Raw genomic sequence first — 24,406 nt, forward strand, 5'->3', positions numbered from 1 at the left:
TTTTTGAAGCTAATATAAGACTAAATACTGCATTGCCTTAAATTTAACAAGATTTATTAAGTGAAGAATCTTATTCAATGCATTGCTTTAAAGGTTTGAATTTTGCTGGTAAATTTTGAACTAAATTTGAAAAACAAAGAAAGCATTTTTTAAAAATCAAAACATTAACATGTTTAATGTGACTCCATAATTCAATGAAGAAATGATATTATTTTGAATTTTATTTAAAAAATCATTGTTACAAAACGAGTCCAAGATTGATTTTCCAATAATTATTAAAATAAAAAAAAAAAAGAATAAAAGAAAGAAAAAAGAAAAACATTTATTCAAGAAAAATTGGAGTAGAAACAACTTTTATGAAATTTTAAAATGGCATAAAAATATTTTTTTATTCAATGATATACCCTGTTAATTTAGCAGAAACATGTTTAAATCCTGTTTTTATTTTTTAATTAAATTTCTAAAAAAATATGTTGTTAGTAAATTTCTAATATCCCAGGAACAACTTCCTGCCACATTTCACGTTCCTAACTTCAATGACATGTACTGGGCAATGCTTTGTCAATCAGAACAAACTTCTAAGAGTAGAGATTCCACTGGGAAACAATATGCGTTTGTGTATGTGTGTCCAACAAATAACAATTTTCAAATAGACGAGGACAATAAAAAAAGTGCCATGAAAAATTCATGATCATTGAAAATCTATGGCTTCAAGTTAAAATTTCATCATATTCGACTTTTACGCAACGAGTAAGAATTCAATATGCACAATATAGTAAATCCCTTTAATAAGTTGTTCGAGAGATTGCTCCAAAATAAAATATTAATCAGAACAATGATCAAATTTGTAACGAACTAAAGAGTCTTTACTATAAGTGTTTTAAGATCTCTTTGAGCATCAAATTAATCTTGCTATATTCATATTTCCCATTTGTTGAACCAATTTGCGTATTTTTCTTAAATAATACATAAAAAGGTTGAACATACATTTATCTGACAAAACTAAAACAAATTCTTCATCACCTTTGAATTCTACTGAAGATCAAATGGTTTTTGAAGTCGCAACTAGTAATTTTCTATAACCCCTTTGAGATAATTTTCCTAATATTTCAATAAACAACAATGCACATTGTTGAAAAAAAAGGTGGTGGGAAAAAAATATTTAATTTTATTTTAATATGTGTTGCCACTCTTCAAAATGTTTGCTTTGCACTTCTCAAGAAAATTAAAGACTTTTTAAGGACCTTTATTAAATATTAAGCATTTAAGGTGCTTAAAAATGATTTTCAAATTTAAGCACTTTTCATGACACTATGAACATTGGGAGATGCAGCAAATATAATTATTACATTTTTAGGTAGAGAAAAAAAATTGTTTCTGCATTTTCATTTTATTTAATAAGATAAAGAAAAGAATGTGTATGTGTGTGTGTGAGGGGGGCGTCTTAAAGCCATTGACACCAACTACATTTGGAAACCCACTGTTATTTTATATAAATATGGAAAAAATTTTAATTTTATTTCTCTATATGGAATAAAAAGCCTAAATTGTGCATCAATTATGAATTTTTAATAATAAAGTTTATAGTTAAGTCATTAATAGCAATCTGTTTAACTAACAAAACTTTGTGAGCACAATTAAACAATTTAAATGCCTTTCCAGTTTTTATATTAACTTAAATAGAATCTAGAAAAATTGGTCAGTCAAGAGGTAAGTAGGAAAGCACTTTATTAAGGTTTAAACTATTTACAAAATTCCTTGGCATAAAACAATAATTTAGAGGTATAAATACAACCAGATCTTCATTAAAAACATATAATGAATAACAAATTTATAAATATTTTAAATAATTATTCGTAAATAACTGCTACAAAATTTGTATATTTTACAAACGTTTATATTGTTCATAAAAAGAAGTGCTTTAGATTTTTTATGTAATCATTTTGCCCAGTATTTATCTGCTGGCTGGGCATACAGGGTGATATATACCCATTAAGTAAAATACAAATGATACAATTTTTTCATAACATAAAAACATAAATGCAGCTGTCAATGTTGTTTGCAAAAGTTTTGGTTCTAATCCTTTGTATAAGCCTTTACATCCACTAGTTCTGAAAGGAAAAAATATATAATTCTTTAACAACTTCTGATGCAAATAGCAAAAATTATTAACTTTGTTAACCTGTAATTTATAACTTTAATTAATTTATAAGAAATAATTCTTTATATATCATTTCTGTTGTGAATATATCTTTTTCTTAACCAATACAAAGTCTGTAGTAATGAATAAGGTATAGGAATTTTTTAAAAAAAACTTCTGATATAGCACAATCAGTTTCCATTAAAATACATTCTATAACTCAAAATTAATATATATATACATAAAAATTAAGTTATGCCAACAAATTATTTTATGCACATAAATTGAGAAAAAAAAATTACTGGACACATTAAACAAAAGTTTGAAGCAGATTCTATTCTCCTCATTCTATGTAAACTAACAAAGAGCTCAACTACTATTTCCCCTTTAAGATTATTAGTTCAAACTCGGCAAGATTACAAAGATATAAATTAATTTTGAAGGAAAAATACTACTGATACATTCATCAGCATAAAAGCTAAATAAGCAGCATAAAGCTATTTAATCAATGGAGCCTGAAAGCTTTTTACACACCCCCATGAATTTACTGTTAATGCTCAGTTAAATGATGACTCTGGAAAAACAAGTTTTCATACTATGAATTAATCATACCCCATCCAACAAACCATACATTTCCAAATGATTAGAAGACAGTTCCACTGAAAGTTATGACTATAAATAGTTTTCAGTGGCAAGTTTCAAAGCGTTGGATAACATATGACAAATGATGTTATTCATTCTTTACTTTTTCAAAAATCATTAAAACTAAACAATATTTTCATATTATTACTGAAAATGATTTAAAAAAAATCAAGATGTTAATATCATATATATAAAAATTATATGTTTATAGAGAGTTGCTTCTATTTGTCTTTACTATTTTAAGAAAAGATGTTTACCAATATTTAATTTCAATAATTCAACAAAAGATTAAATCGTTATGAAAAGAAAGAAAAGAAGGTTGAACATATTGAAGTTTTACAGCAATTTATTAATAATAATATAAAAAACATCTATCATAACTATATACAGATTAATTAAGTTTAAAAACATTAGCTTAAAAATCAATTTTAAATATTAATCCATTCCTACCACTGGTCATTACGTGGTGGCAAGGCAATTCAGCACATGAGAATTTTTATTAAAATATGAGATATAGTAAGTTACTTGAAGACTAACTATTTTAAAAATTTTTAAAAATATACAATACATAAAAGTAATTTAATTATATATATATATATATATATATATATATATAAACACTAAAATAAAAACAGTTTTAATACCATGGAAGTTCTAAAAGAATGAAATAAGAAAAATTCTCTCTATATATTCATACCTTATGATGTATGCAAAGATTTGCATCACAGTTAATTTCTTCAACTTCTCAGTTCCATACTATAAAATACCAAAATGATATGTTAGTTTTCATGGTATACTACCTTTCTGACAGATATATAATTATAATTTAATATAACATTATATTATTTTTATAGAAAATAAAAACATTATCAAATTTCATATTCCTTTCAAACAAAAAGCATAACTAGAGACTTGGGGGCCCTTGGGTAACAAATGATAATGGCCCCACATCTCCTTATAATTTCACCAAACCTTAACCAATTTAATTTCTAGTTGTAATAATAATTAAATTAATAATTAAAATAGTTTTACACACTTCAATATATCAAAACTGTTTTAATAAATGTTCTTGTTGATGTTTGCTCCTATATTATTTTTTATTTATATTAAGTCAAAAAGAATATGATATTTGGAGCTATTTGATACGATACAGAACACAATATGAGACATATGCAATACAATGAAGATACAATCTTTATACAGAAATTATTCTTTGTATTTTATTTTTACATTTAGATTACAAAAAAAAAAAAAAAAATCTGCTTTTAATTATTAAGGAAACAAGTTCATTTATTACATCAAGGTTAATTTTTTTGGCTTGATTTTACTATTCATTTAATTAGAAGTTAATATTATTTCAAATTAAAATATTAATACCATTAGCAAAGTTTAATTAAAAAAAATTTTTTTCTCTCTCTCTCTCTCTCTCTTTAATTGGGAGCCCTTTATGCTCAGACAACCAATTTTCAAAAATGCGGTAATGAAATATTTTTTTTAAAAATACTGCCCAACAATTTGAAAAATTAAAACAAAACATTTTAAAAACCTGTGCGGGTTGCGGTACGAACTCGCAACGTTAGGGTTCATAGCCGAGTAACATAACCACTAGACAAAAGAGTACTCTCTTCTCCGGAAGTTGTTATCTGGCTTATAATGTTACCACTACAATAGTCCCCCACCAGTGAGTCGGTAGAGTTTATCGCGCCAGTTATGGCGAGCGACGAACGTGATTATCGCGCCAAGCGTTATGGCGAGCGACGAACGTTGTTATCGCGCCAAGTGTTATGGCGGGTGACGGCGAGCGTGTGTGAGTGGTTGCTGCCGGTAGATGGAGCCATGACAGCTGAATGAAGGATGCTGTTATTCAGAACCAGGGTCACCAATGTGCGGGTTGCGGTACGAACTCGCAACGTTAGGGTTCATAGCCGAGTAACATAACCACTAGACAAAAGAGTACTCTCTTCTCCGGAAGTTGTTATCTGGCTTATAATGTTACCACTACAAACCCAGTAAAAGAAAGAAACAATCTGAATATAAAATAATTATACATAAAAAGAGAATAAAAAATATCATCTTTGTATAAGATTTTTCAAACTAATTACCAACATGTGCAACAAGGAAAAATCTAATATTAATAATGAGAAAATTTAATTATAAATATACAATTGGTGCCATAAAATTATGTGAGTATTTGGAGCTATACTGCAAAACTTTTTCAAACTAATATAACCAATTATGATTCATGAACTATTTAGTCTTGATTCTGACTCATTAATAATAAAATGCAGTACATGCAATTAACTTATCCAATTAGTCAAAAAATGTACCAAAGTCAACATTTTTACTACAGATTGCAATGATGGTATTATTTTTGAAGCATCTTAATCCAGGTTATACATACATTGTGATAAGTACTCTGGGCTATGAAATTGAATAAAGGTGTAAATTATAAAATCATTATATCATAATGCCTCAGTAAAAAAATCAACACTCTCCTCCATGACATAACACACATTTTGGGAATCATTGACCAAATTATTATGGCAAGAATATCTCAAGACTAAATGAAGACCATTGACTTTAAGGCATATTGAGAAAAGATTAATTTATATAGAAATCTGGAAAGATTTGAGATACTATTCAGCAACCTTTTTAACATTAAAACTAATGATATCCAAAGCAATCAATCAGAAACAGCTATAATTACTACAAAACAATTTCCTGAGCAAATAATATATATATTATTAAAAAGCCAGTACGTGAAAATAAACTTCAACTCTTGAAAATAAAAGACAAGTTTTATTTTATTTCCATTTCCATTCCTAATTTTGTAAGAGCTCGAGAATGAAACTGAAAATGTAGACAAAAATGCAATAAGGTTCCATACATTGATGGGAAAAAATATATTAAGTTACAGAACATTAGTTTTCATTTCCTAACTTTTAAGCATCCACAGCTATCGAAAGACTTACACTGCAGAAGTAATAGCTCACCTACTTGAATTAGGAAAATGAAAATTCCACTCCCTCTTTACTTCAGATTTGAAAACTGACTTATAAACTAAACGAAGCTCCTCAGCAACACATACATATAACTCAGTAGTTCAATTTACTCAAAATTATTCTAATTTTTGTATTTACAACATAGCATCAGCTAAACATTGTATATATATACGTAAATTTTTGAAAAAGGAGTTTGGAATTCTAGGTATTTGGATGACTGGAAATGTATGAATTTGGACAATTTTGAGAAATTTAACAATGATTAATCTCCTTTTAAAGAATAAATATCGAAATTGTATAGTTACCCAACTTAGAACTGTATATTAGCCCCCCCCCTTTTATCAGATTTTTAAAATTATATTTAATAATTAAGAGTTAATCTGAAGTTAAGACAACTATTCTGAAATAAATTTTTTGAGGATTACACTATATTTTGCAATTCAATACAATGATATAATCTGTTTTTAATTATTATTGGTATAAAATTCTAATTTTCTGAAGACCTTCAACTAGGATAATATTTCATTGCATCAGGAACACAAATTTTGTGGAAAACCCATGATTTAGTAATTTAAGCAACATAAATTAATCGGGAAACAAACATCATGAATGTGCTCTTACATATTTGAATGATTTAAGCATTAAATCAAACCAAAAAGGTGATTTATTCATTTTTGTTTAATATTAATAAATTGTCTCAGTGCCTAAAGCTGTTACATACTTTATTTACTAATTTTAATAAAATGACATTAAATGCTAGTTAAAATTTGATTATTGAACCTTTTTGATTGTAATAATTAATTTTACAAAATAAATATTAATTTTAAAAAATGCATCAGTTAAGAAAACTTACTCTCAGTTTCGACTGTACAATTTGCAATGGATAAGTCAGAACTGTTGATATGCTTTTGGCAAGCGCTCCAATGATGAAAATAGACAATGTTCCAACTTTCTGAAAAGATAAAATATATAATGGATTATAATATTGATAAATAATAATTCAATTTTTAGATTTTTTTAAAAAAAACCTTACTGGTAAATGAAAAAGAGTAAGAAAAGTAGTCTCAGATATCAAACTTTTTTTAAAAAATATTTTATCTTATTACACTTTTTACTATCTTTGAAATTAAATAAAAGGATACCACACATTGCATTCCTATCATTCTTAAACTATTTTTGTATGAACTACTTGCTTATAATGATAGACATTTTAAAATAATAACCCAAGGAATGGACCTACTTCCTCAATAATTCTGTAGCAGTTTTCCTGATTATCACTTCAATTTCCTTGATTTTTTACCCTCCTTCAAAATACTTTTAATTTTTAAAAAGAAAAACAGATTTAATTTGAAACTTAATTTATAATGTTCCAATGAATGTAACACAATCAGTTTATGAATTTAGTGAAAATTTCAAAAAGCAATGGAACATTAAGATAAATAAATCTTATACATAGTTAAAAAATTTATAAACAAACTCCAAGACATATTTTGTTTAAAATTAAATAATGTTCATTAAAAAGAACAAGTATAGGTGCATATAAAATATAAACACAAATCTCAATTACTTTTTGTATAATTGCAAACAAAATTAATAAATATTAATTTAATTATAAACAAAATTAATTTCTGATTAAATAATAAATATTATATTAAATAACCCTAAACAAGATTAATCTCTGATTAAATAATAAATATTATGTGAGGTAATCATAAACAAGATTAATCTCTGATTAAATATGAATAACTGTTAAGTAATATACTTTAATTCATTAAGTTTAGCCAAATTATATTTGAAAACAAATAACAATGTTTCAAAAAAGTTACATAAAAGATATTTTGATGACCTAATTACCTTGGATCCAAACATTTTGCAATATTCTGCCTTTAAGGCTTCATAAACAGTGAACTGTATTGCAGGATTAATAACCAACATCAAGGAGGGGACCATTCCACTCCACAGAGATTGCCAACCTTCTTTAGCTGCGATTTTTTTTATGGCATCTATAAAGATTTTTTTACAGATCTATTGCAATTTCACTCATAAATACTGTTTTGTTTAAATAATAAACAAAATATAAATATTCTGTATAATTTTCATAATATTTATTTCAAATAAGTAGTGAAGATAATAAAGAGGAGGGATAACAATGTTTTTAAAATAAAATGTTCATAATGTTAAATTAACTGCTGAAATGACATTCTTAATATCAGTTGATTGCATTAATATACAGGCATATAAAGAAAAACTTAGCAGTTTTTACCAGTTCTACACCAACATATTAGGTTCTGATGGAAATTAAATTCCTTTTCATATTTAAGAAAATAAATCTTAGCAAAATATTAATTGCAATGATAATGACGTAAAAACTACTCAATAGATAAGAACTGGCACTAACTGAATTTTTTAAAGAGTAATAAGCAATGTAAAAAAAAGAACTATGTAATTACATTTTATAATAAGAGGTTATATATTTATTCACATGCTTTTTCTAAATATTGAATTTTTTATTACAGCAATAAAAAAACTAGAAAATATATAGAAATTTTAGATGCAGATTAGATGAAAGATGATTCTGAAATCGATGTGCAAACTGGATGCAATATCAAGTATGATATATATATAGAATAATATGTTTGCTTTTCAATCAAAATTTTCTTACTAAATAAAGAAGCAAATTACAAAAAATAATCACTTTTAGCAAGGCCAATTAAAAACATTTAAAATATTTTTTAATTTGAAAAAAATATTGATGATCATAATCAATTAATCATAAAATTATTTTCTTGGATTATCAATCATTATTTTGGCATAATTGCAAGTTTTAAAATGATAAAAAAAAAAATGACAAGATAATTCAATTCTAAGATCTTTGACAAAAATAAGTAAATAACATTAATAATAAAAAAAATTATAGCTCAATTACTAGTGATTCCTTTTATAAGGAGATTACCAAAGATTCCATCAAATCATATTTCTAATTCTTGTATGCTAAAAAATCAATATAGGAAAGTTTGCAGTACATTTTAATTTATTTTTGTACCTGTAATCTGAACCATATAAAAATATCACCTATTGTTCCGTAGTATATAGGATGATTTCCTAGTAATTTCTTATCTTCGGAAGAAATTTTGGCACCTTGCATTTTCAATCTTGTGTTAGCAACCCATAATGGAGTAGTTAATACTACATTCAGGGCACCTGTAGGAAAGCAGATAAAAAATTTATATGAGAATATATATATATATATAAAGCTAAATAGGGTTGTTACAGTTGTGCACTTTGGTAATAGTATAAATTCTCTTTTCATTATTTGTTTGATATGAAGATTTTTTTAAAAATTTATAGATAAAAAGTTTTAACAGTATTCTGCATTAAATGATATGTATATACTTTCAGAGACTTAAAATTATCCCAATAAAAAGAAAGTTGTGTTAAGAAATATAAACATACTTTTATTGAATACAAATAATCATACTTTTATTGAAATGAAAGTGGAAACCTAACATTAAATAAATTATTAGATCAACTGTAATACCATAAATTAAGAATTGATTTTTTTTAAAAATACAGTGAGAGATCACAAATAAATAATTTTTTTATGTGTGTGTAGAATGACAGAGGAAAAGATATGACCTATTAAGTATATAAATTATGATTGTCCTAATTCAACTATATAATAATAATAAAAATGAATGCTTATATCAGCCTTTTACAGAATAGGCCATTGGAAAAGCAATATCAAATTTGGCACATCTATTGCTCAAATGGGCACCTCAAAGAATTATCTAAAACATTTTAATTAAATCTGTATTCAATTAAAAAATTAAGAAAAATTTTAAGTTTTATAGATTTAACTTAAAAAAAACATCAAACTTCTAAATGATGTAAAATAAATATTATGCATTTTAAAATTTAGTAAATTTTTTTCAACTGTATTAATTTAATTACCATGTAATAGTTCTGTAATCTTAATACTTTTTATGAAAATATCTTTATATATATATTCACCACAACATTCTTTATAGAAATTCTTAAATTGAAAACTTAAAACATATATATTTCGTAAAATTTTAATTATACTTATTAAATAACTTCTTTAAAGTTTACATTTTTTTTCTGGTATCATTATAATTTCTTAAAATAGTTTTAGTTCTATATTGATCCCTTTAAGATTCACTTTTTAAAAATCATGTCACATTTTTATCACGTAGTAAAGTCAATTTTTAAAATTAATCTAAATAAATATATTATGAACTACAAATCTTTACAGGTAAAAATATAAGTTCATATATAATATTCATATATAAGTTCATGTTTGTGCATGGTAACATGAAAGAAGAAAATTTGTAACTTAAGTCATAAGTTATTTACTAATAAATAAAAGAGAATTTATCTCTCTCTCTCTCTCTTTGTGTGTGTTGGCACTCTGATGAAATAGATTGTTTGGCATACATTTGCTATAAATATACAACAGAAGATAAAAATGTGAACATCATTTTTTAAAAAAAGAATTATAACTAATTAAAAGTTAAGCAACATTTTAGTCAGAAAGGGTTTCAATAATTTCAGAAAATATTCCTACACAAAAATTATTTTTACATCATTTCAAAGTTCGAAAAATTATCTTTGAAATAATATAATTTAACTGTCATGCAAAATTTCTCAAAATTTTAACAATTTTTAAAAAACTGCTTTCATTATTTATTAAAATTTTCATTAATGCAAGCAATGGGGAAAAAAAAGAAAAAAAAAAAGACTTTTTACTATTTGCATAGTTTGCATGCGAAATTAAAAAAGACAGCATGCAACTAAAAATTGTTTTATCTGAATAGTTATGTTTTTAAGGGCACTATGGTGAAATGATTTTTAAGTCTTATAGTTTGGAAAAAATCTAATTCAATGCTGGGCTTAAGAACATCATGCTATAAAAGAGAGCCTTGACTGAAATTAAACATAAGAAATAAGCTTATGAATTATATTCTTTCTAAAGCAGTAGCTTATTACATTTTTAGAAACTTCAACTAGAAATTACTTCATTGGGTAATAATTATTTCCAAATTATTAATATAAAAATATTAAATCTATACAAATGGGAAATTTTAAAATTCACTGGCATAACTGAATCATTATAATTAATTAGTTGGGGAAATTAACAGGTTACCAAAGGTGGCTAGAACATAATTTTTAAAAAAAAGCAGACTGCTAATTATTATTTGATTTTTCTGTATTTATTTAATTAATGGATCATCAAAGGTCAGTTTTTATAAAAATTAAGGTTTATATATATCTATATCTTTGACTAGGTTTTCTTGTTTATGTTTTCATATTTTTCTTTCGCACCCTATGATTAGAATTTCTTCTTTGATGAGAAGATATAAAGGAAAATGTGATTATCAAGACTCAGAATACAGCAAAAATCCAAGTATACTTCAGGTAAGAATTGTTTTAAAAAAAACATCATCTAAAATACCTACACTTATATAATTAAAGGATAATATTACCAGCAATTGCTGCTACAGTTAAATCTCTAACTGCGTTTTTTCCAGTATTGTTGGTTTCTACTAAACTTCGTAAACCATGAAAAGCATAAAAGTAAACAAAATTTGAACAACAAAGACTAGTCAGCACTGGTTGTAAACCCCGATATAAACTTGAGCTACAATGGAATAAGAAAATATATAAATGACAAAAATGCAAACAATGAGATTATCAGTCAAAATGCAAATAAAAAAAAGCAAGCAATAGTATTATTTACTAAGACCTATCAAATTATTATTCAAAACCCTTCAAATTATTAAAATTATTCTTATAAGTACACATTTAATATCAAAGAATATATTAAATAATAAACTTTTCAAATGGATAAGATAAACCATACTGTCAACAGTAGAAATTTAACATATATTATTATAAAAGAATTACAAATAATAAATATAAAAAGCACAATTTCAAAAAGGGGGGGAAAAGTCGATATTTAGATATCAAGACAAGAGCATGGCTGCTTTTATGTAAATCCCCAATGTAATATGACAAATCAGCAATAATAAATAATTTCAAATATAAAACAAATCATTTTCACAAAAAATAACCTCTGATTTTTTTTTCTAAAGAAATATAAACTATTGAAATAAAAACTGCTGCATTTGGTGATATTTAACAATTTATTACTTTAATGACTACTGAAAATATACATACATTTTTTTTTCTAAGATTAATAAATCTGCATACATGACACTTGTAATTTAGCTTTAGAATTTTTTTTTTTTTTTTTTTTTTTCCAAATTTAGCTTATATATGGAAATATAAAATATTTTTTAATTTTATTGTTGCATTATGACTTTTTAGCAGATCCATTTATTGTTTGAAATTATTTATATTTGTAAATTACATGCTGGGAAATACTTTTGTAATTTCATTGACTGATCAATTTTATTAGCAATTCTGAAATGCATGCTATGCATTTTACAGATACATGTTATGTTTTTCTTTCTACAGAATTCATTTAACATACCTTTATTACTACCAAAGAAATAACAGTTTAAAGTACAATGCAAAGAGACAATTCAAAATAGTTTACATTTAACAAGTTCAAAAATAATTGATCTGAAGTCTAAATAAAACAAATGCATTTTATAAACTGCAAATATTTTATAATTAAATATGAAAACAGTACTCACATTCCTTCTTGTTCTATCAGTTCTTGTATTGCTAAAATTGTATTTTTAGCTTCACGAGATTCTTCAACTGTAAACAATAGGAAAATAATTAATATTTCAATAGACATTTAATGTAAACTTGAATATTTTATAAGCTAGAACAGACTAAAAGTTTATGAAATATTCAGAAAAAAAAAAAAAAAAAAAGATAGATCAAGACAGTAAATTTAAAGACTTATCAAATGCAGCTTAATAATAATATTTTTGATCACTATCTCTTTTTTAAGTTAATAATGAAAAAATTTAAATTATTAGTATAAATTTAATTCAACTAGAATGTCACATTCTTTAAATACTTACTTATATAAATGACATAATGATCTGTGAAAAGAAAAACTAATTTAGAAAGGTACATGGTAAAAGAATGGTTCCAATTAGAATGATTTAAAATTTATACTATAGTTATAGCTGATATATTATACTATATAATAATTATTAACTAACTCTATATGATGTTACATGGAATATAACTGAAAATTTCATTATAAAGTGCAGTAATATATTATTTTTTCTTCCCTAAAAATGCTCTCAAAATATTCATTGATTAAGAATGTTAAATTATATTTAATGAATTCATAATCAATAATCATTCTTTATTAGTATTACTAAGATTCAGAATCTTAATAGAACAAATCAGAAATATTAACAAACCTTGCAAACGTGAGCGAACTGTATCCAATGGAAAGAATACTGTCATAGCAGTCACACCACCCTAAAAATAAATAATTTTAAAATAATTAGTTTTCCTTATTCCCACTGAAAAAGAAAGAAATATCGGTGGATATTCTGTTTCAACTGTTTTATAAAAATTTTATACAAATTAAAATTTTAACGACACAAAATTAACACTTAAAAATAATTATTTTTCCTATTAATGCAAATGTTAGATTAATAAAAAGATTAAAAAGCAGATAAAACGCGCGATAATTTCGATTTCTTCCAGTTGAGGAGTTTAATCAATCCGACATTAATTTGTCATTAAAAGAAATACAAAATGAAAAATCATCACTATAAAAATATAGTGATTCAATAAACATTTAATATAAAAATTGAATTAATTAAATTCTACACTTACCGCGGCACCGGATACCGCATGAACAAATGTTTCATAGGAAAACAACTTTTTAGTATTCATTTTTAAATTGTTTAAAATAGTCTTTATGATGCGAACTGATTCGACTGAAGATGATTCTTAAAGGAAATGTCAGTTTTTCCTTATGTATTTCATTAACTAAGCGGAAGAAAGAATCTAGAGTTCACGATTTTGTTTTGATTTCTTTTTCTTCCCATTTGGCCAGATTCAGATTAGTGAACTAGTGATCTTTCGCACATGCTTCTTCTGAGCGACAATTTCTCAGCTTATGTCACCAAGTTGACATAGTGGTTGGTGTTGGTCATGGTTAAGTATCAGTTCTTCACTGCCATTTAATTTTATAAGTGTAAATAGCAGGTAATAATATTAGAAATGTGCTTACTAAATGCACATTTTTTTATATTACCGGATTATTTTATTTATTACCGGAAATTTTATAAATAAGCATTTATAAAATTCCGGGCATTCATCAATCCAAAATACGTGGATTGCTACATCAAATTCAGAAAGGCTCAGTGGTGTGCATATAATTTCTATTTATTAAATTTTGCTCAAAATTTGATAGATATCTACATATTTAGTGTGCATAGCGTATACCAAATTTCCTCCATTTAACTCAAACAAAATGTATTTGAATTACCTTTGTCACAGACAAACGAACAGACATTTTCTGAAAATCTGTTTTCTGAAATCAGGGAGGTTTGAAACATGGATATTCATCAAAATCTTGAGTTCGAATGTTTTGATGTTTACACCACTTTCTCCATACTACGCATATGAGAAAGTAATATTTTTGAAATTTTTACTCCAATATTTCTTTCCATATATGGCGAAAGCGCAGGTTCAAAAATTTCAATCTTACCTTAGGATCGCAGATGAATTTTACAAAACTACATATGTTAATATTGACATTGGATTTCATCGAACAGATATTTTTAACTTTCTTTTCAATATATATTCCTTCACAAGTTATTTAAGGTTGCTCAATATTCGAAATTCTAGATTATACAGATAGCGAATGACGGGCATTTTCTTGCAACTGGAATAGGTTATATAAGATTTGACCAGCTTTGCCAAATGTAACGATATTATCAGATCAAAGACATAGCAACCGAGGGGGGGGGATAAACGAGTTATATATATTTTTAAAAATAAAATATCATTAAGAGAAGGGGGGAAAATAACACCAATTCTACACTTAGTAAAGCACTGGTAATGAATGGGGGCAATATATATATATTTGCAACGGATGCCCCTCTAAATTAACATAAAATATTCTGTAGCTTTTGGCGATAGCGAGGACCGAACTCGCAACATTTAGGTTCGTAGCCGAGTAACATGACCACTAGACAAAGGCGATCACTCATGTGCAGAGGCTGTTATCTGGCTTATAAAGCTTCACCATTTTTATAGCCCATTACGCAAATGGGGCATAATTTTTTTTAAAAAAACATGCAGAGAATTTTTATTCTCTATATAGACATTATTCGAGTTGTACATATTTCAAAGGAAATCATTACTCCTATTACTGATAATGTTCTCATCAATTATTTTTTTTTTAGCTTATTGTATTTTTGGATTATTATGCGAATATACACAAGAATAGACAATCAATCGCGGTTCAAAATTATATACGATTACAGAAATAAAATCATAGGCTACATTTTATTTGCCTAACTTATTGCAGAAATGATCTATATTTTTTAGCCTTTGTGTTCTGGCATAATTACAAAAAAATAAAATCAGATTCAGAAAGTCATAATGCGTAAAGACTAATTAAAAAATTCATTTGAAGATTATAACACTTTTTCATATATGATAGTGTAAAAAGAAAAAAAAAAAAAAATGCATGTTTAGAAAGGAATTTTGCTGAAAGAAAGAAGGTTCTCTGCCTGTGAAAAAGATATCGAAAACGGATCGAAGTAGTAAAACTTAATTTGGTACATTTATCCCAAATTTATCTATTTCAACTAAATTGGGAAATAAATCAGTCCCTCAAATGGAAATCTACTTGTTCTCGTAAATGTGACTACAATCCCATAAATGCAACAAGCTGGATATATGAAATTTGGCGTATAGTGAAACCATTTAATTTATAGATCAGCTACAAATATTCAATCAAATCTGTCAGTTCGTTGATTGTTTGTTGTTTATCGGTTCCTGTGCATGTGAATCCGAGAAATATAATGAACAACAAACAAGATTGAGGGGTTTTAAAATATAATTCTTATACTAAAATGTTTGATCTGTGTCAAACTTTGGATAAAATCCATCAAATGATAGACAGTCTGTCATGTTTGCTAGAATATAATTCAAAAATACAATGAGATAAATTATTGAAATTTGATTTGTAATTCTTCCCCTTTTGTACTATAATATTTTACACAAATGACTACTCTGACCGCCCTGAGAGACACGGAAAAAACTGAATGACCGGATGACCGCGATAGCAACATGGGCTGGAACTGTGGATGAGTCCTAAGGGCTATCACCGTCACGGTACAACCCTTCTCGAAAGAAGAACGCCATCGATAGGGAGGTGCCCAATCCCCACCATTTCTGTACCCACCAGGATGGCGAGAACCAACTTACCATACCGGAAGATTCCCATCCTCATTTCCGAGGTGCCTGTCCCGGTGAGAGGCACCATAATAGTAAATCTGTCTTAATCCTTTTTATAATATCGTGTGGCGGATTGTGATGAGCGAGGATAGAACCTGGTACCTAGTGGTTCGCAGCCCAGTAACATGACCACGATACAAAAGCAATTGCTCGGGTAGCATAGCTGTTAACAGGCTTATAAGCTATTCACTACAATTGTATTGAATATTTCTATGGGATATTGATACCAGTTGTGGGCCTTTTGTTATTCAGCAAACACAAATTTTTTGGGAACTTTCTGATTTTTACTATTATGCGAGTGCACATGAGATTGTTATATGGAAATAGAGGGAAAAACACTGAATTTTAATTTTAATTTTTGATTATGAGTTGCTACTTTGCAGTGATGTAAGTTGGATCCCGAAGGAGCTTCTTTTTGACAATAGAATTTCAATTGACAATAGAAATGTATTGAGTAAACGCAAAATGCACGGGATATAATTAAATTTTATATAAAATATTGCTTTTTTTATTAAAAAAATTGTATTTTTATTCTTTATTTTTTTTCCAGGTTAATAACTTTTAAAAAAACTTCATTTTTACATATTTTATCTGGCAATGATATACTAAATACAATGAATGTAACAATATTTTATAAAACTTCGTTTTTATGTAGAGAAAAGTCATACAGATATAAACAAAACTGATTTTTTTATTAGGAAAACTAATGTTTTTTTCTTCATTTTTTTCCATATTCATTTTCTCTTTTCCATATGGCTTTCATTAAAACACTTGTTATTTTGGTTCACCTGTTAAAGAAAATAATACAATTATGAAACTGCAAATAAGAATAGATTTATTATTTCATAATTAATAATATTATATGCAAAATCTCAGAAACAATGATAACTGATATTTACAATTTTTAAATTCAAAAGAATGCATTTGTAAGTAATTTTATTTAACCACAATCGAACTGACTCAGTCCGCGAACAAATTTTCTAAATAAAAAGTGTTGTATCTCAATTTGTTGACTCTACAAATTCTATAAAATCATCAATTTTAAAATAGTCGAACTGAAAATTCATAACTCAATTCATTGTTGTCTTGACATAATAATAGAAATAGGTGAAAAATTATTTTTAAAATTTCCATGTTGAGTTATCTATTGCCGATACAAAGAAAGAAAGCACAGACAGCGCATTCCCAGTTTTTATCAATGAAAAAAGGGTATTTCTCTGGTTTTTGAGAAGATCAGTAATTTTACGGGGCCATGAAATTAACGGATAAAGCAATTATATCTGAGGCTTTAAAAAAAAAAAAGAATTGGCAAAGTATTTATATTTTTGAATGGCCCGAAATAGGTTTGATTTTAATACCAGTATGCAAGATCTTACGTCTTATGGACTAAAAGGCATTTAAGATTTTCGTTAACTGGTATGTAAATTTCTCTAAAGGGCCGGGATAGCCTGATTGGTAGAGCGTCGGATTCGCGTCCCTTTGGTTGCGAGTTCAAACCCCGCCGTCCGAAGATTCCCCGCGTGCTTGGTGTCTGACGCGCGTATAAATCTGTCGTGGTCACAAAGTCCTCCATGTCGAGAGTAATACCACTGGGGGTACTGGATCAGGGGTGATCGTTCCTTGGTTCAGGTCTAAATTACGATCTGTGGTTGAGTGAATGAAGTCCGCCCCGTAAAAAGGGTTGTGACGTGTGTGTAGCTAAGTCGTTCTCTTGGCCCTAGATGGCGCTACTATGGAAACAACAGGTGCTCCCCCTCAAACTTAAATCGGCTGTCTCCGAACAGCGGACTTGTCCATGGCAAGTGCCATAAGAAACAACAACAACAAATTTCTTTAATGCTGTGATGGCAACTGGTATGAAATTTACAGGACTTAGTTCCGACTATCTCTTAGATATATGATTTTTTTCATCGAGATGCTAAAGCATTTTCTTATTGATACTTTAAAAGATGCCTTTACAGTGCAAAATTAAATCTTGTATTTAATACATTTACCAGGAAAGTAATTTTAAATAAAGTACGTACTGCAAAAACATTTATGTACTTTCTTCTTTCTATTATTTAGAAATCTGTTAATCTTAAGCAGAAATAAATCACATTGGAGAAAGTTAGGCAGAGATCAAATTATAACATTTCTCTTCTTTTCACTTATCTAGAGTTTTCTTTCCCAGTTCTAATTCAAACTTTCACAGAAAATTCAGTTCAGTTTTCTTTCACAGAAAACTCAAGTTCTTGGTTAGTTTATGAGCATGTTAACATTCTTTGATAGATTTAATAATTTCCATTTATTTTGTGCGAAGAAACTGCCCACAGAATTACTGTTGCAAAATTTTGAATAAAGAGGCGTGTGTATTTTGAAATAAATTTAACCATTCTTATTTTCATTTTTACTGAGTATATTGCCATTCAGCACTGAAATAAATTCGATTGCAGAGGCATGATTATATAAGTGAGATTGCTCATTATTTAATCAAACAACTTACACTTATGATTTCTTCCATTCTCTTTCTTTTAATTCAACTCTCATTATTTTTCCACTCACTGTTTTGGGAAGTTCTTGCAAAAACTCAATCTGAAAAAAAAAATTATTAAAATTAAGTGAAGTGCAAATGAAAAAGTTTTTCTTCCTTTCTTACGTGCTGTTGTCAAGAAATAATAATAATAAAAAAAAAGTTAAATAAGAATGCATAGGAAATTTCCTTATCAAAACTTTAAGTCTTAAAATACTGAATTTAATTGCCGTTTTTAGGTAGATTCCTACAGGAAGACTATTACAATGGTTCTCATGACACAACTTTAGGAAAATTTCTGCAGATCTGCACCGATCATGATCTCTGGAACCCTAAAAAAACATTCGTTCAAAGGTTTAAATATATATATTGTTACAAAATTTTTTCTTCTACAACAAATACCGCCACTCAATTGTAATTACTCAGCGCATTTAATTATAAGTTTAGCAGCTTGCTTGCTGTCTAATCCTCCAGTTTCTTTACCTGTCGGCGACTCCGACCACTCTCACACACACAACTTCCGCCGATACACACACTTCTTCCCTGCAGATTCAGATTGCCCGTCTTTTATAGTTCCGGGAGGCGGGGCTGGAATCTTCAGACCAATCAGGGCGTACCTGGCTGTATCTCGGGTCTTAGTGGATGGATCGTGAAAGTTCTCGAACTTTCCAGTAGTATCCATTTAGTAGCCAAATTCGTCGCTAAGCTCTCAGGTCATTGACGCGGCAGCTGCTCAGCACAGATCTTACAACGGTCTTTCTCACGATGACACTATTCATGCCGGGCAGCAAACTTACAGAATTGTAACAATATATATATAAACGCTTTCCTCATGTTATCTTGCAAACAAGATATCTGCAGTAATTTCGTATGGATTTTAACCAGCTTAGAATATGTTGTTAGAAATGTAGAAACCTGGGATGAGTTCGTAAATGGGCTATCTAACTCAAAAGGGGTGGAAATGGTGTGTGTGGGGGAGGGGTTTTTAAATTTTCACTTCGCTATAATTTTCTTAATATTGAAGATGGAAAATTAAATTAAGTTAATCAAATTAGCGTTTCATTACAATGAATAACTTTTGTATTTTACGTTTTTCGATAACTGCAGTATTTTAGAAGTTAGGGGTTAAAATGTGATTTTCATGCCCTAATTTTGCCTGAAATTCATGAAATATTAACTTAGATGAAAGGAATCTATCCTTGCCTTCCAGCTTGCCAAGAGGAAGTTTTTTTAGGAGAAGCAATAATGGAAAGTCCTGCTCCACATTTAAAATAACCTTTTCCTTTTACCTGAGATTATATGTCCCTAAATTTCATATTTAAGAATAAAATTGCATTATGATTCGTTTTGTTCGTTTAACATCCCATTTCGGAACTTTTCCGAGTTTATTTCGGGAGGACTCTAATAATTTTAAACCGGACAATGAGGAAGACATCTGAAAGACTAGAAAACCCTTTCCTACACTTCCACGCCACATGAACATTAGGGCATGATAACAAATTTAATGCTAACCAGTCTCAACATACTCTATGGAATTTAAGATTCCACAATCCTTCATAAATCACTGACATTCTTTTATCAGACCACAGTAAGTAAGCATAACTGGACATATATTTTGGATCTCTCTGAATAACTGAATAATTGGAGCCAAAATTATCTACTTTGATGTTAAGAAACCAGATCTCATACCTTCCAAATACAGTATTTGAGAAATTTTTACCAGAAAAAGTACTGTGTTAAATTTATAAAAATTATCAAAATCATTTTTAAAAAAAATTGAGCCGGCGTCCTGGCATAGGGGTAGCGCGTCTATCCCCGTGATCTGGGCGTCCCGGGTTCGAGTCCCGGTTTGGGCATGGTTGTTCTTCTGTTGTTCTATCTGTGAGATGTGTGAATGTGCCCTCCTGTAAAAAGGGGTTGTGCAAGCGAATGAATGATGCGTGAGTGGCAAAGTCGTACTCTTGGCCCTAGTTGGCGCTGCTATAAAAAATAAGAGGCGTCCCCCTCAGGCTTAAATCGCTGTCTTCGTAACAGCGGGCTTGTCAGTGGCAAGTGCCATAAGAAAGAAAGAAACAAGCAAAAAAAAATTGATTACGAGCTTGAGAATTATACTTACATTTCTTATTTTTATGGCAAATGGACAAAAAAAAAAAAAAAAAAAAATCTGAAACTAAAGCCGAATAAGAATTGACCAAAATAAACCATATTATAAGAATGTTAAGTTGGGTATTAAAAATATCAATTCCGCAGTATCTCTTGAATTCTATTGACGTCAGTGATATTGAGGACCTTTCGTCCTTACTATATTATTGTAAGAAATAATAAAATACGAGCTGCAGGAACAAGGGGGGGGGGATAGAAAGGATTGATTTGGGAAATTTTGAAGCACCCACCATACAACCCCGACTTGACACCCTCAAATTGTTTGGATCTCGACGTCAGAAGTCTGAATTTGATGATGACATCAAACGGGCCGGTGGTGGTCTATGAGACCAGGATTTTCTAACTGATTCAGCTTCCAGACATATGCCTTAACCCTTTCCAGGGCCGTGGGAAGTATGCTTCCCACCAAATTTATCAATCTTTGTATGAAATTATGTAAGTTGGCATAAGTTCTGGCAAATTTTTTTAGTAAGTCAGAAACTTAGATGCTTCAATTCTTTATCTCAGACAAAATGATGTGTCTTGATTTGTTAGTTAATTATTAATTAACCAAATTAATTAATTAATCAAATTAAATTTATCTAATAAGCTAAATGAATCCTTTTTCTTATTCTAATTTCAAGCCTAAAAATATTTTAACATAATATGACTAGAAAAAAATGGCCCTTTAAAGGGTTAAAATGAATGTTAGTTATAACAAAAAGTAATAAATTCATAAAACTTTAATTTCCGTTTCAAATTGCCATTCATCACACTTTTATAGTGCACAAAATTACTTGGTTTACTTATCAATACCTCCATATAAAAATAACGGGAAGGATTTCTGTATGCTTTCCAAATCAACGTTTTATCCCTTTCTCCCTTCATAAGTTGTGGACGCTGAACAACGCCGTAATCGTCACGAGTGCTCAGAATTTAATTTCAGATTCCTGCACATGAGCACCTGGTGCTTAATAATATAGTGAAGAAAACTGAGTATGGTTTTTCTGCGCCTTTTTATCAATCGATTGACATCTAAATTTAGTGCATTAGTAGCAAGACCATCTATCTATCTGAATTATTTCCCTCGTTTAAGCCTGACAGAAGGAGAATAATAACCCTTTGGCCATCTCAGTTCGCACTTAAACGTATCCACGCTTAAAATGTTAAATCTGCATACCAAATTATAACCATCTATCTCTTTATGTCTTTAGTTATCACATTCATTTATAATCGGATAACCAGATAAGTATCTTAGATTTCGTTTAAAATTTAAACAGATATCGTTAAAAGATTACACATAAAATTTCTTCCATTTAGCTCAAAACATCTTTGAGTTATCGTGCTCATAGACAGACATGCTTCCAGAATTTGTGTTCCAGACTTGTTTCCAGATCTGAAATGAGGGAATTCTTCAAAATTATACAGTGTAGCACCACTTTTTCGCCTTGAGCAGAGATCGCCCCTTGTGGCGTTTTACAGAAGCCCTTTGTGGTGGCGTTTACAAACAAGCAGTTGAACGGGAGACCTGCATCCTGAGGTCGACTTTTTTCTATGAGCAATCCTTGCGCTAACGCCGAATGTTTTCGGTTGGAAGCGGTAGAATCCCTCCACCATACTGTTTACTTTAACTTACTTGTCTATGTGGTTTTTTATAAATTTTGTAGCCTAGCTGTGTTTGTATAGATTAAAAATATTATATTTAAAACCGGGCAGTTCAGTAGAAAATCGCAACATACTGACTATAACAGTTTTTTTTTTTTTCATGATTACAACACATTTTCTCTACACACTTCTTGTACAAAAAAGTAAAAAACATTTATAAAAAGTAAAAAACTTATTTTTCTCATAAAATTTCTGTACCTGACTAATTTTGTTACATTATTATTATTTAATTATAAAACTGTTTTTTTAATAAAAGTTTTTCAAAGTAAAGGGTTTTCATGATATATTTTTAAGAGTATTGTTCATAATAACGATGTTAGCCATTAATTTCCATCATATGTATTGTTCTTCATCGTGAAATTCAATTTTCTTGTATTAATTTTTCCAATAATAGTTTTTTAATAATTTTTTTTTACATATTCCCTTAAATTTAAATATATATGAAGTCAAAAATGTTGAATAATTTTTTTATTAAGTAAATATATTCTACCGAGAGACATCTCAGATATGAGATGAGAATCTTCCAGTATGGTGGTTGGTTCTGAGTCCTTTAGTAGGGGCAGTAATGGTAGTGTTTCACTCTATACCTATAGTCGATGACGGGTCGTACCTCTATATGAGAGATTTGTATGAAAGTATGTGTACTTAGAGAGATCTTACATAGTGATAAGAGAGAAATTACTTAGTTAGAGAGATTTTACTTATGTGAGAGTCATTATGCTTTGACTACAGCGCCTCAATTAATAAGACGCGACGGCCTTAACATTCAATTCGCCTAGGGAGGACAGGGATTATCTTTTTTGTATTTATTTTGAAAATACAAAATAAGTGGTAATTTAATTATAATATCTTTAAGTTTTTTTCTTTCATCGATTCATCTTATTTTGTGAAGGGATAGACTATGATTAACTAGTGCGATAAGAGCACCAAAATAGATATTTCAATTGGGTGTCAAAATTCTTATTATTAGCCATTTGAGAAAGTGATACTAGTAAACCCTTTCGAAACTTTCTCTCCTTTCCCCTACAAAATGTTTAATTCTTTTGTAGGATCTAATGCTGAGCGAAGTGAAAATGTAAACTAGTAAAGACATTTTTTTTAGGTCAAAGTTCTTCATTACTTCAAGGATTCTCTTTCTTAGCATGATTTCGGATATTTAACATGACTGACAATAAAAATAATATACAGGATAATAAAGCTTTATCTAACACTGATATGTGTTAATAAATAATTATTATAAAAACTATTATAATGTAAATAATTATATCAAAACACATTTCACTTTATATAATCTAAACTGGTTTAATTGAAAAGTGAAATTAGGTTCACTTAACTTTTAATAAACAGTGAGTTTTAACATGAACTAAATATGTCACAAATCAATAAGAAATCCTGATCTAGTGAAGCCTTATTCACCACTGTTTGTCATACGTGTTGAAAAAAAGAATATTGGGAAAAGAAATAATGTATAGAATTCATATGATAGATTGTCTTTGATTTCGATATATATATATATATATAATGAAAAAACAGTTTTGAACTGCTCGATATAAATTTAGAAATTAAATCAGTTAAAAAAAATTACTTTTCTGGGGTACTTATAAGGTGCAGTTGTACGTTTAGTGTGATCTTGAAGCTCCTTTATCAATCTGGACTTTTCTTCTTCTGATGAAGGTTGCTCTTTAAGAACAATAAAAGCCTTCACAACCTGGAACGAAAATTGTTTTTTTGAATAATGTTAAAAACTAGTATATATACACAGTTATAAAACACAAATATTTATGGTACACACAAAACAGAAGTGGGGGGGGGGGAAGTCCTAATTTTATGTAGGAAAGATAAAAGTGATATTCCTACCGAGAACTTCGATTT

The 24,406-nt window shown here is 28.4% G+C and overlaps 2 protein-coding genes across 4 annotated transcripts in view; both read right to left on the reverse strand.

Annotated features, from left to right (window-relative positions):
* Positions 1-1,714: 1,714 nt before the first annotated feature.
* On the reverse strand, positions 1,715-13,838 carry LOC129991762 (peroxisomal membrane protein PMP34-like). Its single transcript, XM_056098257.1, has 9 exons — positions 13,579-13,838; positions 13,155-13,215; positions 12,465-12,531; positions 11,289-11,443; positions 8,857-8,985; positions 7,639-7,787; positions 6,638-6,736; positions 3,480-3,538; positions 1,715-2,111 (listed from the first exon to the last, which is right to left on the reverse strand). The coding sequence occupies exons 1-9, from the start codon at positions 13,636-13,638 to the stop codon at positions 1,955-1,957; spliced, it is 936 nt and encodes a 311-aa protein (XP_055954232.1). The 5' UTR covers positions 13,639-13,838; the 3' UTR covers positions 1,715-1,954.
* A 3,020-nt stretch (positions 13,839-16,858) lies between these two features.
* The window catches only part of LOC129991721 (acyl-coenzyme A synthetase ACSM3, mitochondrial-like), a 51,008-nt gene continuing 43,460 nt past the window's right edge, over positions 16,859-24,406 (reverse strand). Inside the window, exons 15-17 of one of the 3 annotated variants that reach the window (XM_056098254.1) lie at positions 24,120-24,242; positions 18,701-18,789; positions 16,859-17,006 (exon numbers count right to left, since the gene is read on the reverse strand). In XM_056098254.1, coding sequence (XP_055954229.1) covers positions 18,703-18,789; positions 24,120-24,242 — 210 coding nt within the window. In that variant the 3' untranslated portion in view covers positions 16,859-17,006; positions 18,701-18,702. Of the gene's footprint in view, positions 17,007-18,700; positions 18,790-24,119; positions 24,243-24,406 lie in introns of those variants that run through there. The other 2 variants (XM_056098256.1, XR_008785840.1) reach the window with 2 other exon arrangements.

This window comes from Argiope bruennichi, chromosome 2 (assembly GCF_947563725.1).
Source record: "Argiope bruennichi chromosome 2, qqArgBrue1.1, whole genome shotgun sequence".
NCBI classification, from domain to species: Eukaryota; Metazoa; Arthropoda; class Arachnida; order Araneae; family Araneidae; genus Argiope; species Argiope bruennichi.